The sequence below is a fragment of the Corvus hawaiiensis genome, chromosome 11 (genome assembly GCF_020740725.1).
Source record: "Corvus hawaiiensis isolate bCorHaw1 chromosome 11, bCorHaw1.pri.cur, whole genome shotgun sequence".
Taxonomy (NCBI): domain Eukaryota; kingdom Metazoa; phylum Chordata; class Aves; order Passeriformes; family Corvidae; genus Corvus; species Corvus hawaiiensis.
The window spans coordinates 13,008,805-13,025,782 of record NC_063223.1 but is presented as its reverse complement, the minus strand read 5'-3'; the positions used below and the strand labels follow the sequence as shown (position 1 = coordinate 13,025,782).

At 40.5% G+C, this 16,978-nt stretch overlaps 1 protein-coding gene across 1 annotated transcript in view; it reads right to left on the bottom strand.

Annotated features, from left to right (window-relative positions):
- Positions 1-16,978, bottom strand: part of UROC1 (urocanate hydratase 1) — a 39,203-nt gene that overhangs the window by 15,857 nt on the left and 6,368 nt on the right. Inside the window, exons 2-13 of the mRNA XM_048315573.1 lie at positions 14,533-14,663; positions 11,845-11,938; positions 11,341-11,400; positions 8,362-8,490; positions 7,636-7,697; positions 6,648-6,714; positions 5,925-6,068; positions 2,122-2,210; positions 1,598-1,660; positions 1,244-1,423; positions 627-724; positions 306-378 (exon numbers count right to left, since the gene is read on the bottom strand). Coding sequence (XP_048171530.1) covers positions 306-378; positions 627-724; positions 1,244-1,423; positions 1,598-1,660; positions 2,122-2,210; positions 5,925-6,068; positions 6,648-6,714; positions 7,636-7,697; positions 8,362-8,490; positions 11,341-11,400; positions 11,845-11,938; positions 14,533-14,663 — 1,190 coding nt within the window. The remainder of the gene's footprint in view (positions 1-305; positions 379-626; positions 725-1,243; positions 1,424-1,597; positions 1,661-2,121; positions 2,211-5,924; positions 6,069-6,647; positions 6,715-7,635; positions 7,698-8,361; positions 8,491-11,340; positions 11,401-11,844; positions 11,939-14,532; positions 14,664-16,978) is intronic.

Here is a 16,978-nt window from a genome sequence, read left to right as displayed (position 1 = left end):
CTAGAAGTGAAGTTGCCTCTAGTTACAGTTGGAGTCTGTGACCTGGCTCTTCTTGAGCAGAACTGCTTAAGGAAAATTCATGCAAAGACAGAATGCAGCTGTTCATGTAAAGGAGTGAAGAGTACTGATTTGACAATGATTTAGCCTACACTAACTCTGGCATAACGTAACACCTGTGAGATCAATTTTCTTACTGCTGTTGCTTCCTTTTGATCATTTACTGTGCACTGTCAATTTGCACTAATCTCTGAACAGAGAGAGTCACAAGGTACTAGAGAGCATATTCCCAACTCTGCCCAACATACCCCATGATGTGCTGAACATAGGAAGGATATCGAAATTCTGTTTTATTTGCTCCTTTTTTTGCAACATCAGCACCTATAAAAGAATTTTAAGTCAGTTACTTGATGAAGGAAAACTACAGAATGCAAAACCAGGCTGCACACAAGTTCCTATGAAAGCTGTACCTCAGCCAGGGAGGGTCAGGAGTCTCAAAGAACAAGAGAGAAAGGAAGACTAAAGACTTAGAATTACAGTGGCCAACTCTATCCTACTTAACATACACAGGTGGGAAGATGCATGCAGGATTGTCCTTGTTTCCACCTACAACTCCAGGATCTACTCACCAGCTCTCTGAGCTTCCAAGAGAAAAGCATTGCCATAATCCCAGAAAAACATGCCCTTATCAGCTAGTTTGTTAATAGCAGCCACATGCCTCCTCAGACTGAAATAAAGAAGGAAACAGTTATTCTTGAGGGTGATGAAATATAAAAAAGAATACTATTATTAACTAACCAACGGCATGGGAGTAGGAGGAGACAGTGGGAAGGGAAAGACCCCAGATAAGTTCAGACATAAACCCACGAGATATCAATTGAGATGTTTCCAGGCTCTGTAGCACCTGTTATCTCCGAATCTTGAAGTGATTTACAGTCATTGAGGAAACTTCACTAAATAGCAAAGAGGTTATGTCACATCTTTCAGCCAAGCAATGCAGCCAGCTCTGGGGATGGAAGCTGATAACAAAAAACAGCATGCACAAAACTGCAGAACAGTTTAAGCAGTTCACAAAGTAAGCAGAGAAAAAACTGAAAATGGCTAAACACCACTGTTCTGGCCTCTCCCTTGGCCTAAACTGCCCAATTTGCCCTTTCTTTCCTGTACTGGATCATACCCCGGGACTGCATCACTTGCAAAGCAACTAAATTTAAAGGTTAGGGAGATGTATTGTGAAAACCTTTACCTCTCTTGTACCAGTGTCCGGAACTTCCCTGGGCTGGTGGAGAGGAGCTGCTTTCCCTCCTCAAAGCTCAGCTGCACTGGGTAGTAGCCCCCGTTGAATGGGTTGTGACAGGAAGTTTGGTCAGACCCCAGGTCAACCAGCAGCTCTCCTGTTGTGTCCAGCTCATACACCAACCTCTCCCTAGGGAAGACAGCAAATGGAACACAAGGATGAAAATCCCCTTTTGACAGCACTTTTTCATGAGCATCTAGAGTAATGTACTCATCACTTTATTTAATGTCTCTTCCAAGTTTGGGAATTAATTCCAGATTGACTAAAAAGCCAGAGCATTAATGCGCCCATTATACTACTTACCACAGATCTACCACATTCCCATGGTAACCCAAACTGAGAGCAATTTTATTCTTTCTTGCTTCTCTAGAAAATAATAAAAAGATTGGTTGAAGAAAATGCACCTCATTCTGTCTTGAAACGTGCAAATCACACACAGAATCAAACCTAGCAAAAAAAAAAGTCTATATGCTGTTCTCAACACTTATCTCGGAAACAGATCTTTCAGCATTTACATAATTGTTAATCACTGACTCCATGAAGCTTGAGTGATGCTGCAAGTGTAACATTAGTTGTAATTGCTCCATGCATATTCATGAAACTAAATGAAGACACGTTTAACTTATACAAATGATGTGAAGCACTGGTAGTCACTAATAGAGACTGCTGCAGCTTGGGAAGCTGGATTCGCAATCCAAAGCAGACCTGGAATAAGAAGAGGTGTCCTCAACCCTCCTTTGTGCCGACTACAATGGTACAGTGCAGAAAGATGTGAGGGGGGTTTAGGAAGCAGAGAGAAGCTCACAGAGTTATGTTTCAAGTCATACCTGAGGCGAGCAATGCAGTGGTCCAGGTTGTTGGAGATTTCCATCAGCCACCCCTGCTTGTGACGTTTCAGAAGTGCTGCTTCATCAACCTAAGAGAAATAGCAGAGATCTTCAAACTCCTGTTTCCTCTATGCAGTCATTTTTGCCTTCAATTTTTCAATTACCTTGCAGGAAAAAACTAACAAAAAGGTAAAGGCAATAGCCCTACTATTACCTTGAGTTATACATCTATATAATATAGATATTTTATATATATATATATATATAACTATAGTTCAAATACTTATTTTTCACCTCTGATTTTTTTTAAGCTTTCTGTTCTCTTTTACTCCTGGCTCAAAGAAAGAAATAGACTTTTTTGATACATCACTTCCCAAAATAGTTTATAAATAAAAATTTATCATTAAAATCGTATAAGAGGTAATATTTTTCTGCAAATTTTAAGTATTCCTACTGTTTCTTTTCATGATTATATTAAAAGCCAAAACCGTTCCAATCTATTTTTAAAATGTGGCTATTTTTTGGTGAAAATAATATTTTTTAATAATTAAGGAAATATTTTCTTTGTTCAGCCCAGAGAGACATTTCTTCCAGGCTGCCCAAGATGAAGCTATGGTTTGCAGAATAAAATTAACCCTCACTTTTGTTCTTGGACTGCTGGTTGAAAATCTCAACCTAATATGGAAAGGAAAGAGGAAAGCATTTTCCTGTCCCAGCTGCCTAATGCCACTGAAAAATAGCACAGAGCAAAACAAAACTATGTCTTTAATTCCCTCTTGTTTGAACTTGGAAGCTCCAAACAAGCTCAATCCCAAAATCTGTACCCAGCTCTGGGCTCAGCTTCTGTGTGTGCCAGTGTGTACGTGCCTAAGAGACAGCTGGATAAAAATATAAACGGATGGACAAACCATGGGGGCTTTGGCACAGATTCCATATTAATGGTCCAATGTACAAGCTTGCACACCATTAATACGTTTATAATGAGCTATCAGTGGCATAAGGCAAGTGGCAAAATTAATTTAAACCAATATTCTGTGGTAGCAACAGATTGAAACCCCCCACGATGATGTGTGTGCATGAGAACACATAACCTGAATATCTTCTAGTGTTTCATTAAAGCATTTTTTACTTCTCTATAATCTTTCCCCACCATTTTAATTCTTTCTCATTAAGAAAGTACTTATATGTAAATTAAATAAGTTCTGTATTCAGGAGTTGCTTGAACACCAGGAAACCTTTTATTTCCTAATTATTCTTAGCATGAGAAACCATCCATCATTTTCCACATCAGTAATAAAGACTATCCCTCCAAAACCCCAGATTATGATAATAACAGTGTCACTGCCAATGGAATTATTCAATAAAATCAGGTGCCGTGGGGGACAGCTTCTTCTGACATATTTAAATCAGCACAGGAGGAAAAGTATTAAGGGGTCTGTATGAATTACAGGAATTGGGGTCATTTAAATCCCCACATAACACAGATCAGATCTATTTAAATGTTACCACATCCTACATATTTTACTTCAGCTCCCTCTGACATTCTTAGTCTTTCACAGGCTTGCTGGCTCAAGAAAACTAGCTTCCTTTGAACCACCCTTTCAAAAATATGCTCATTTTTGGATCAGCATCTCAGTAGTTTAAAAAATTGCATAAAGATGATGAGCTAATGTTGCCTCCAGTGTAATCCCAGAGAGCTCAGTGCAGCTCAGAGGAGATATCTGTCCCTCCACACCATTATTTCATAAAATTACAATCAGCTTCCTGTCAAACAGGAGAGGTAAAAGACTTGCATCACTAATCCCTCCTGCCTCAGCTTCGGAAGCCCTGGCTGACAAAATGATCTCTTGCACAATTCAGTGTCATTTGCATAAATGGTTCCTTAAATAAATAATATGTACATATATATAGCTATCCACATGTGCTCCTGAGACTCATTTCTGACAAGGATCATCTCACAGGAGATAAAAACCAGGCGATATTCAGTCTCCTGAACAAAATCATCTGCAGCCGTGGAGATGAAAAGGACAAAGGATGGCTCTGAATGGCTTTCACTGGAATATTTCCTTTGTATTCCAGCATTTGAAAGATCATGATAACAGAAGTCTGAATAATTTATTCATTAATAATTTATTCAATAGTAAATTGAATACATTTATTCCATCTGCAGGGAGTACCTGATGAGATCTCAAATACATGCAAAACTCACATTCTAACAAAACCACCTTTGCACCACTGTTGTAAAACTGATGAAGCCCAAGCCTTTCATGAAAGACCCGATGTAGCCAGAGCAGTCAGGTTTACTGCACACCACGTGGGCAGTCTGACCCACTGTGTTTTGAAGTTTAATTTTAACTAAAATAGGTCAGATTGTGAAATTCTTTCCACTGCAGTGGGACATGCCCACAGCAGAGGTTTCCCAGCTGTCTATAAATGATTTTAGGTGAGAAGGCCAAGCTCCCACTCCAATCAGCTCTGACTAGAGCTTAGTTCTCACAAATGCTTTCTTCTGCAGAGTAACAAGAGCCCATCACATGCAGATACTCAGAAGAGCTCAGTGCATTTTGGTCAGTCCTGTATCTGCTCAGACAAGAATGTTTCCCCAGTGTATTGAAATCAAAGCCAGCCACGAAGAAAGAAATGCATGGAAAAGTTTAATGTTTCTAAGTAGTCAATATCACTAAAGATTGTCACTACTGTTTTCATAGAATTGCCAAGCAACAATCTCTCTTAAAAGTTGTTGCAGTGTTTGTGCAGTCCCTCCTTCCATCTGGTTGCTAGAACAGAATCCTGTGATCAGCATAAGAGCTGAAAAGGGCAGGTATTGGGAGAACTTAATGCAACCTTTTTATATGGAAATGTATTTCACTTGAAATATGCAGGCATGTATACTTTCCCAAATGATGATGTTTCGGATGCTTCATTAGATGATACTTAAGGATATCTGTGGATCCAGTGGATCCTATCATCCACTATTCTAATTGCATGGGCATTAGCAATCACAGAATCACAAATTATTATTAGATTATCTTAGTTTAGGGGAAGAAATAACTGGGCTATTTTAGCATATTTGGAACAGAGAAACTTTCCACAGGATGAAAGACTCTCTACAAAGATATTCCGTGGGAGAGCTTCGGGAACGGGGAAAAATAGCTCTACAGAACTTCTCCCCCATCAGCACCTTCTCTCAGCAGAACTTACCTTCATTGCCTAAAAACTGGGGTTCTCATAAGTGCTTGTGATTAACCTCAGAAGTCAACTTTAAAAGTCCCATTGACTTCAAGGAATCGCAACCTCAACATCATTAGTACAAATCTTGATGAGTGAACCACGCCAACATTTTTAACAAGTACTTCCTATTGCATCTGATAAGGATACTGGAGGCTTTAAAGGTTAATCAAAGTTAAATAACATAACTAACACCTTCTCAACATGGGCTATTTTTGGCATAAGAGAACACAGTTCTCATGGGAATTGCCTGTGGAGGTTACACTTTTTCACACATGAAATGAGGGTAGTTCAAACACTGGGAATGGCTCATCTGACAGTATCGTACTGCATCATTTTTGAAGCAATTTTAAGTCCATATTTTTGCAGTCTGATCTGTTGAGTGAATGAACAGAGTGGAATAGCAGTGAAAAATGCTCAGCAACGGAGAAAAAAGGGACAGATCTTAGAAAATAGTATCTTTTCTGAGTTTGGTTTTTCAGGGTTACTTCAGGAACCTGTCAGATCAGAAGAATGAGGGCTCTGACTCAGCAAAAGGAGGAGAGAAGGCAGAATGACAGCAGCACTGCTCTCACCTCTGCAATGATCCCCACACACCCAGCAATGACTGCAGCCTTCGCCTGAGCCCCGCTCATCCCTCCGAGGCCAGAAGTGACAAACACCTTCCCAGACAGGTCCTCTGCCTTCAGGTACCGACGGCCTGCATTGAGCACTGTGAGCTGCACACAACAAACACAGCCATCACCAGGAGCCATTTTCACTGGACTCCCTTAAATTTAAAGATCTTCTGTCCCTGTAGCAAACAGACTTTGAAACTCTGGGGTCATCAGCACCATTAAACACTTTAATCCTTTAAGAAGGAAATATGTTACAAAATGATGTTGTGAAACCATCTGTCGTCATTATGCTTATTTCTCTCACCATGAAATAGAATAATCAGTGGTTCCCAACATGCTGCTCTTGTGGTATAGAGGCTTAAGGGTGGCTGCAAAGGACAGCTAAGGAAAACAGCCAAGAAAATGTTTTTATATAACACTTTCGGTCAATTCATACTTCACATATTGTAGCTAAATATGAGCTCAGATTGAGACCTTGATTGCAAATCCCTTCAAGTCTGGGTTCTGGATAAGACATATCTAAGTGAAAAGACATTAATTTTTTTATGGGGCGGGCAATGAGAATTTCTTTGGTAGCCAAAAGATCCTCTCACAGCAATCCACACCACTCCCATCACCAGCCACTGCGGGAGAAAGCCTCCTCCAAAAGGTACTGACAGAGACCTTTCCCCAGTTCCTTACCACGGTCCCATGGACTATTCCCTGAGGCCCAATGTAGCAGTAGCTCCCTGCAGTCATCTGACCATACCTGGGGACAGCAAGCAACACAGTGAGACCACACATTGCTCAGGCTGGAGTGGCACTTCCACTTGTCCACTTGTGCTTCCAGTACAACAAAAAAACCCTCTGTGCTTCAATTTGTTGTTAAAGGTCTGCTGTTATCTAATTCTCAACTCAGAGTTTTATCATTAGCAATGCACCAACATATTTTCAGAGGAGTGTTTAGCTCATTAAATTGAGTTCAAAAATGCATGGATCAAAACCCAAGTGTAAACTTGTCTTGGCACTTAGCACAGTGACTGGGACAAAAGGACACTCTTTTTCACCTCATTGCAATCTCTGTGTCATTGGTTTTCAGCGGCACTTGTGCTTCTTAGACATATAGCCACTTTGGAAGCTTTTAGCCCAAAATGGTTGACCACGTTCATATTAAATTCCCAGAGAAGTGGGACAGCTCTCTGACTGTTTTAATTTATTCTCTCCATGCTACACAAAAGAATAATAATCTTGTGCTCATCAACAGTAGGAGAGTATGTAAAAATCATTAAAAGAAGATCACTTTCTACTTCAAAGTTTCTCTTGGCGTGAAAGAATGTTTTATAACTTGTGTTTTCCATAGACTGCAAAACAACGCCTGAAAATTAGAACTAGCAAGTGCTTTAAGTGGGTTATGATTAAGGCTTTAGGCTATTTTTCAGCCAAGCCTCACACATAAACCTAATATTAATTCCTAACAGACCTCAATTACATCCTTATATATGTGGCTGAACATAACTCAAACTCCAAAGTAATTCCATCTAAGTGTGCATTAATGCTTTGCAGCATCAGGACTTTATGCAGCACAGTTGAAATCCATCTGCATTAGAAATTTTAACCAGTCACTGCTTGATGTCTGAATTATATTTTAGTCAAATATTTGATATGTTTTAATAGTGAGCTATCTTCTTACATTGTTACACCCAAAGCAAACATCTTCTCATATTCATCTCTGGAGGAATAGTTGGGAACAACCTAAGAAAACAGCCAAAATAAAATCCACATAAGCAAATTACAGATTTAAGCAGGTCTTTTGAACATCCTAAATTTCTTTAGCTATGGTTACACACAGAAAAACAGTAGAAACTGGGGGAGTATTCCAGGTGTTTTAGTTCATGTATTCTAGTATTAGAAAAAATGATGTCTGGTCTTCCCGGCACTGTGACTGCCACACAGGTTTTAAGGAGAGCAGTTCCCCAGCCACAACACTAACCTGCAGGGGAATAGATATTGAATGGCTCAAAAGACTGGCAATGAACCAGTATTTTCACTTGTCCACTTTACCTTCTGAGCAAAGCAGCCCAGATATCTGAGCCTCTGATTAATAATCGTGTTTGCTTACTGGGGGCTTTTAAATCTTCCAGACTGAGCCCAGCTGAACTGTTTTGGGCAAGAAAGTGTCTCAGACTCAGTCAGAACAGAAGTTTTCTAATGAGGAGAAGGTTGTTTCCTCCATCACTGCTGATCAGCACACGTGAGGTGACAGCAGCTATACTGGAATGAATGCTGCAGAATTTGGATCCCAGATTCTCCTGTGTGGTGTTGTAAATTCAGACAGTATAAATCATATTTTAACTCAGCCACCACATGAAAATGAAACAGAATAGGAGGAAAAAGAAAACAAGATGCTAATACCTACCATGCCATTGGTAATGATTAAACGAGGAGCACGCTGGGGGCTGGGGAAGAGTCCCAGGGGATGCCCACTGTACATCACCAGTGTTTGCTCTTCTGTCATCTCTGATAAATAGTGCATTACCAACCAGAACTGAAAGGAAAAGCAAGGAAGAGAGGGACTTTGTTTGCATCTTACATTTATGGTTTTTTATGAAGCTGCCAAACTTGGAGAATGAAGGCAGCTATAGAGATAACGAGGTGCATTCACATATGGAATAACAGAGCTCTCAACACATTCTTGCTTTTAATAAAGTCCTTTAAGAGATATCACCAGGAAACAAACCAACAACTAACAAAAGTCTGAATAAGTTCCAGAACCATTTCTCCAGTACAAACCCCAGATACCCTTCACTTTTAAAGCCATTCTAATTTTATCTTGAGATTAACCACTTGGATTTGGCACTTTTCTGACAATCCTTCCAAAGCCAAACTGCAAAATTTTCCCTATAGAAGTGATTAAATACTCATGCTTATTGTTGATCCTAACCTGAAATTCAGTATCTTCTAGTGCAATAAATGGTTTTGAAAATGTGCACTGTAAAATGAAAAAGGTTTTCTTCTCCAGGAAAAAAATCAGCTTTCATTGTGGACACTGAAGGAAATCCTTGAGGTACCCTGGAGTACACAAATATATCTCAGCTTTGTCTGCATAATTCAATAATTACTCTTGATTAATGCCAAAAAGTACACTTTGACCATTTGAGCTGACTTTAAATTTAACTTTAATCCATCACTGTCTATGACAAAGCTCATTATACTCCACAGAATTTTTAGTATGTGTCAACTAGGCCTGTGAGAAACTTCCCTGTGCAAAATTGGAATTCAACAATTGCTTGAAACTACAGTTTCTGTACGGACACAAACAGAATTTTGAGGGGGAAAAAAATCAACCAGAATTGCTGACCAAAGAGGCAGAAGTATCAGGGACAAATACACATAGGCACTTAATTTCTGTGGTTGTGGCTTTGATCTGAATTAAAAATGGTACAGATTTGAAGCCAGTCCCTTCTAACCCAGCCAATTCCCCAAGGTGCAAGTTCAGCTGAACAGGAGAGAGTTAGTCAAGTTACTGTCTTGCTTTTTACAATTTGGTTTATGAAAAATGTTGAATAATGGAAGTAATGTCATAGGACAGAACAGGTAACTAACTGAACTCTCAACTCCATAGCAGTCTGGGAGAAACATCCTAATGAAAGTAGAAGCTGTAAGATAAATAGATCTTTTTGCATTGAAAGGCATAACTAGCAAGGAGGAAGGAAAAGCCTTTCCTAGCTTAAAAAGCAGTGTCTTTACAGTGTCTGCAGATCTGTAAAGTTAGCTCTGGACATAGTTCTTTCATTTGAAATTATCCAGAAGAAAGCACAGGTCTGCACAGATGATATAAACCAAACAGAACCTTTTCACAATGAGTTTTGCAATGCTAGATTCTGTTTTTTAAAAAAAGTCGTTTTCAAGCTACAAAAGGAATAAAATGTTCTGTGGTAACTGAATCATTCATGTGATTGCTACTCTAAGTAAACAGAAATAAAAAGGTTTTGTTTGTTCTGCAGGTCATAGGACTGGCTTGGATGAGAATAAGAGAAAAGAATATTTCTGACTTTGGCAGCACTTCTACCTCACCTTGCAGCCCAGCATCTGCCTAAGGAATCTCAGGCCAATAAAGGCCACTACATAAACTACTGGCACTGCTCACCTCAAATGCTGTAACACTCATAGCTAACAGACAACAGTTAACTGGCACTTATTAATTAATATACAGAATAAAGAAATGGTGAGCACTGCCATGGTACCTCTCTTTGAAAAAAAGTCAGAACAGTTTTGCCTCAAAATCTGCCTAAGGCTTCCATTTAACTTCTAGATTAAATGCACCAGATTAGGAAACTGAAACACAAGTTTTCTTTTAACCACCAATGAGAAATCCCAAACTGGGAAGGAACCCTGGGTCATGCTAGAGGGAGGAATCCACTCCTTTCCCCTAATCAGGAACTTCATTCACACATTAGTTTTGCTTGGATTCTTTAAAAAACAAGAGGCCAGATTCAGGTAAAGCCACAACAAGGTGCATATGTGATTCCTTATGACAGAAGCTGGCTTCTTAAGTCAGCTTTTGCTAATTCCAGCTACAGAATCAGCAATCAAGACCTTCCTAGCCTTCAGGAGTGATGCTGCTCTCCAGGGGGATGTACCTTCCTACCTGTGTTGATTCTGTCCTGCACTGCAAACAGAATTCTAAAGATGTTGCTGGTTCCAAAGATCTCCTGAAAATGTTTCCCACATGCATTTTGCAGCACTTAGAATAAACGGAGTATATTTATTGACCTTTATTTTTATATAAGAGAACAGAGATTATACAAACACAATTTAAAACATTCTCTGATTTTAGAGAGGCTTTTAACCATCTGCCATTATTCTTAGAAGATAAGGGCTGATGTTCATAGTAAAGTGCACCATGAACTGGCCAGCTAGCCCAAATATTAACAGCTACTCTGATTTACTTGGAAAATGACTCAGAATTGCACATTCTTCAACCAAAGCCCTTTTTTTATTCCACTACTTGTGAAAAATATTACAAAAGTACACAAACAAACAGAGGATACACTTTTTTGTTTCCTGGATTTAGACTCTAAAATTATCTGTGCCAAATACACAGGCACATACATATGCATCAGAGAAAGACAAAGAAAGGTCTTTATATCATCCTACACAGCTTGGTGTGTTTATGGTATCAGGTTTAGTATTTCTGTCTGTGCTCTCCCTACTAAATAAAGCTCTCTCCATCTACGCAGTTCATAACTGAGCATTCCCCTATCCAAACAGGATGTTTTGGAGTATTTTAAGGCAATGACTGCCAAGAATTATCCCAAACTGCCTAAGCAGAATGTGCATGGGGGAGGGTGAAACTGGCTCTGTGAAACAAGTTGTAAACCCAGCAATGTCCTACCTGTGCCCAGTTGCTGAAGACCTGCCCATTTCCTCCGTAAGTGACAAGCTCCTGAGGAAACTAAAAAAGGCAATTTAATATTAAGGCAAGCACTTTTCTCAAACCTTTTACTGTATCTCTGAGCTACTTTTACCATCTCCGTAATACATCTTTTCTAGAGCTTATTGCATCAAAACTCTCTATGTTCTTAAAATCAGAAAGTAACATTGTAAAAGCAATAAGAACAAAAATTAATATTATTTTTCAAAATTAATTGTTTGTTACTATAACACTGTCACTGGGATGAGCTTCCAAAGACACAGGAAGCAGCAGCACTAATTTTTCAACACAAGTTGTAGAAGCAATGTACCAAGAGCTGAGCTCTGTGTTTCAGGCAGTGACCAAGCTCCTGCATACAGTACCTGTATGTCTAAATTTGTCAGTATTTATGTGAGAACACATGCAGGAAGTATCTTGCCAATTTGCTGCTGCCTATGAATCCAGGTTCCTTTTACTGTACCTTACCTGAGCCACAGAGGGATCCAGATTATTCATGATCATCAGCATGATGGCAGCAGCTGATTTGGTCTTGCAAGGGTATTCTCCTATGGGGTACGCTCTGAAAGCAGAGGCACAAAAATTTAAAAGAAATACTCTAGCTCACAGGAGGAACAAGAACAACACACCCCACAGGAATATCTCTGCTTGCCAGGGATACTCAAACTTGTCTGAGTTGCAGACTTTTATTCAAGAGGGAAGAGTAAAGAAAAAAACGTACAGATATGAAGTTATATATGTACATTAACAGGAAAATCAGGTTTTAACTATTATCAGAATGAAGCAAAACCAAGAAATTGCATTTGACTTATCATTTGCTGAATTATTTAATCACAATTGACCAATACGATGGCTCACTGGTTTTCAGACGCATTTTTTGGGGGGGGAGATGGTGGAAGTGGCCTCTGCAACACAGCTGCCAGGCCAAGCAGCCAAGTGCTGCAATGCCAAGGAAAACAGCATCGCTGGAAGTTGCCTTCAGGCTCACCCACCCTTGTTATTTAAGATAGTATCTAAGGAAAAAACACTTGGCTTGAGTTTCAGACTCCAAGAAACTCTCAAAAACTGAACTAGTTAGGAGAAATATGGGCCTTTTTACGAAGACGCACTTCATCCACAAGCCGAGAGGTGAAGTATGGGAAACACCCACAAAGTTAGCCCAGCTCAGGTTGCCTGGCACTAATGTCCTTAATGTCACCTGCTGTGATCATCTCATTGTTATCTTCTCCTCCACCATCTGCTTGTGTATCAAATTGCTGTAAAACTTCTACTCTTGGATTTATACTGTAGCTGTTCAGGGCAGGGACAGTTCCTTTGCTGTGTTTGCACAGGTTTTAGTACAATTGTGCTGAGGCCTCCAAGGTATGACACCTAAAGGACGTAGAACCACTGATCAAGGGTTTTACTCCTTCCTTTTCTGTAAGCAACACCACTATTACCAATGCTGAAGATTCCTAAAGAGGGATGGGATCTTTTGGCATGGTTTCTAAATGATCTTCCTTTTATTGGACCACAGACCTTCAATGGCTGGACACTTGCTTTGTGCAGGGAAAGTTACACTGAAAAGGTCAGGCTAAAGAGTGCCACCTATAAAAAAAAAAAAAAATTTGGACATCCCCTGTCCAGCTCATGAGCCAAGATCTGGAATGAATATTCTACAGATTGAGAAAAAGAGCTCCTCCCATGATCCCATGCACTTTATTCTGGCTTTTTACATCAGTGTACCAAAACAAACGCCTTGTAGTCATTGCCAAACCAGGAGAGAAAACCTTTGAGTTTTTCCACAATGCTTTTTTTATTAGGGATTTCTGCTTTTCTAAACTTGATAAAAGAGGATTTCTGTGGAATGATGTGATTCATCAAGAGGATATATTTACACATAATATTGCTCAGAAGATAAGAAACCCAACTTTCAGGTATCAGCTGAGTGCTCTGGCATAGGAACATGACTGTTAAATGGAGCTGTGGTCCCCGGGACACACAAAACAAAAATCAAATACTCTCAGACTACAGAGATCAAAAGGTGTTTTCTCATTCTGAGACTGCAATAATCTATTAGAAAGTAATCAGTGAAATGGTCATAAAATAAAAAAAACTTGAAGCTATCAAAGAGTCACGGATGCCAGTGATGGAAACAAGCTGCTGGACTGTCTCATCCAAGCCTACTTAGAAGGTGTCATCATCTGCAGTTTAGTACAGGGCCCTCTGAAGTCCAGCTCTGCAAAATCTTTCAGATAGTCTTCCACTTGTCCACTCCTTAGCTGAATTTTGTGAGATCTGACCTCAGGCTAATATATGAACAGCATAGTTGTCTGTGGAAATCAGAGTGCTTTCTATTTGCTTTATTCAGATTTCTGTATGGACATTAACCAGGCCCTTGCTGATGCAAAAAGGAATCAATCAGTCTAAAAAAAGCAGCTAGTCCCTGGCAGCCCTCACTAAATCTGTTCTGCTTCACAAACATTAGCCCCAGCAGCCCTAGAATGAAGTGATGGTCCAAGACCAACAGGCACAGACTATTACACACCAGGGTCACATAAAGGTTCCAATGGAAAAAATGTACTGCCTTTCCTTTAAAGCCCAGAAGGCTTCCTCTGCTCCGAGAGCACTAGGAGAGTTGGGATAACCCAACCAGCAACTCACCTGGTCTTACTTCTTGGTTCAGCTGGGACTTGACTGGCAGTAGCTCAGAACTACTGCAAGTTTTCTGTCAAGGTTGTCATTGGAGCTGTCTGAGTAATGACTGGCCCCTAGAAACTAAGCCCTGCCATGGGACAGAGTTTTTGAGATCCCTGTGTGGGGCAGAGCTGGCATTGCCAGACACACAGCCTGGCTCAGTCCTTTCCCTGTGCTGACTGAGCTTTCCAGCAGTGAGACTGCCCAGGCCCACCACAGCCTATCCAGAAAGGAACACACTGCTTCCCTCCCAATCCCATGGAGCATCCCAAAACATAGAGTGGCCCTCCATGGAAATGAAATCACTGCAATACACAGAACATCCAAATTATCAGATGATGAGCTTCGTTAATATGTTATGACAACTTCTACAAGAGGTAAGTTAGGACGCAGTAAGGCCACTATTTAAAGGTCAGTTCCACGGGTGAGAGCTGGCAAGCAAATGGCAGCCAAATACAACATGAACCATCCAGTCCTTACCTCATCTCAATATCTGGGCAGAATCTGTACATATAGATGTGGCCATACAGCCTGAGTTCTTCAGCAAATTCCAGCGCCAGCTTCTTTTGGATTTCAGGTGGGAAATAGCGCAAGGCATTGCGCAGAGCCAGCTGCCAAAAAACAAACACACAAAAAATAAACAAGAGAAAAAAACTAGGTATGAGAGAAATGGAGGTAGGTGGGTCGCCTTGAACTTTAACCAGACTCACCTGGAAGCCTGCCTAAGCCGTTACAAGGACAGTGCAATTCCAAAGAACAAGCTCATACCAGAGAAACTTCATTTCTGCTTCCCTACTGAAGCATTTCTATCTGGATCTTTCCTTGTAGGTTCAATTGCAGTAAACCTGTAACAAGCCCCTTCCCACCAATGTCCCCAAATCTGCATGGAGAAACCTTGGAGATTTGGTAAGTGGTGCTCCATATTATCAATATCACACAGTGCGGCAGTACAAGTGGCTGCAGCCACGGTGACCCCTGAGGATCCAACAGTCACCGAGGTTTAATGCCTCACTCTGTAGTTAGGGTGAGAGCCATAATCCCCCAGTTCGGTTATCTGCATACTTCTGTATCACTGGTTAGTATTTTCCCTGCCCTGCTTTATGTATAAGCTTGTTAATATTCATTTCCTCTAAATTAATATGTATTAATTCTAGAAAGTTCTGTAGTACTCGACACCCCATTGGTTCCTTCCCTAAAACCCTCCTTTGTGTTAATCCCATTGGTTCCCTTGCCCTTGTTATAAACGCATATCGTAATGTTGGCTTCTCGCAAGTATTAAGGTGAATATTATATAATGTTAGAAATGCTTTTGCTGTGTGGATGTAGATTTCTTTCTTTTTAGCAAGAATTTAGCAAGTGTGAGCGAGTAAGATAACTTCCAAGCGAACAGAGGATGAGGCCCAAAGCTGGTATCAACACTGCTCGGAGAACAAAGGGGCCCAAAGCGGCTATCACCGCTCTGCCCAGGGGGCAAAGAGGCCCAAAGCTGCTATCAACCCTGACTGTCTGGGGAACTAAGAGGCCCACTCTACTATCAACTCTCACTTAGCAAGCCCAGGCCCAAGAATCAAAAGAAATAAAACTGCAAGGCAGAAAAATGTGCATGCTCTAAAAAGGCAGAACCAAGGATCAGCCATGCAGAACAGCTCCTGGAAAAGTTTGAATATGCATAAAGAACAGACAGTAAAAATGGTATAAAAAGGACTATCGCCGGGCACCCGGCCATTACCTCTGTGCTTTATTTTATGTGTCTCTTACTGTCTTTTTATTAAACTTTTAAATTCTCACAGGAGAGCAAACCTCGTTTTTCACACCCTCAAACCCATCTCCTGTCAAGTATCCCATTGGCTGTATACCCCTTATCCCCACCTTTCCATCCCCACTATAAAAATCCCTGGACACCCTCAGATCTTTGGCTCTCCGTCTCCTCCCCCTGTCATTTCACCCAAATAAACCTTGTTCAGAAATCCTTTTAACTAAGTCACTAAATTCCAAGACACTGAAGATCCTACTGTATTTTCCATTCAAAAAGGGATCCTAGCCCATGGTTATGTGACATACTCCCAGATGAAGATGTTCCTGGGCTAAGTTTTATTGAAGATTGACTCCATTTAGCATCCTAATGTATTGCAGAGGGTGTTGGGTTACATTACTTTATTGATGCTACATGTATCACTTCCAAATTAGCTAAAGTGATTATTAGGCACTCAGCTAAATTCTGCAGATGATTCTACGTGGTTTACACCCCCTATTGCCTTGAAAGACATTAGCCATGGTTTGCAAAGTACAGTATGTCCTTTTGGATGAAAGAATCCATAAATAAATCACTATCTTTAGTAACAGCCTGTTAAGTCATGTCTCTGTAGTCTGTGTTTCATTTGATTAAAACCACAATGAGAACAAAGATTTTGTCATCTTTAAATAGCCAGTTTCATGCAAAGATCTTATAAGTTCCCTGGCAAATGGCAACACCATCCAAAGGAGTTTCAGTTGAAAAGATTCACAAATCATACAGAATTCCATATCTTCCTTTGGTTGATTTTTAATGGCTCTGGAAAGGATAGAAAGGGATCAAGTTTGCTTCTGAATCTGATAACAGCTCAGTTTTTGAGAGGGCTGAGCAGAGAGTTTGTGACACCTGCCATGAGCAGTTCAGTTGTGGATACAAGCGCCTGCTGAGGGGGTGAAGGGTGGGCTGTAGTGCAGATATCCAGAGAAAAGGCATCTAGAACCATCCAGTGTAATTATCATCCCCAGCCACCCTGGTGAGCGGTGCTGAAAAGCTGCACAAAACTGTCAGCTCGGCAACAAAACTCCTCATTCAACCTGTCCAAGGTCTGGCTCTGATGGTTGGGGCTCTCCAGCCCCTTCATCTGAGCACTCTGGTCTCACATCCCTTGGAACACACTAAAGGAACGATACCTCT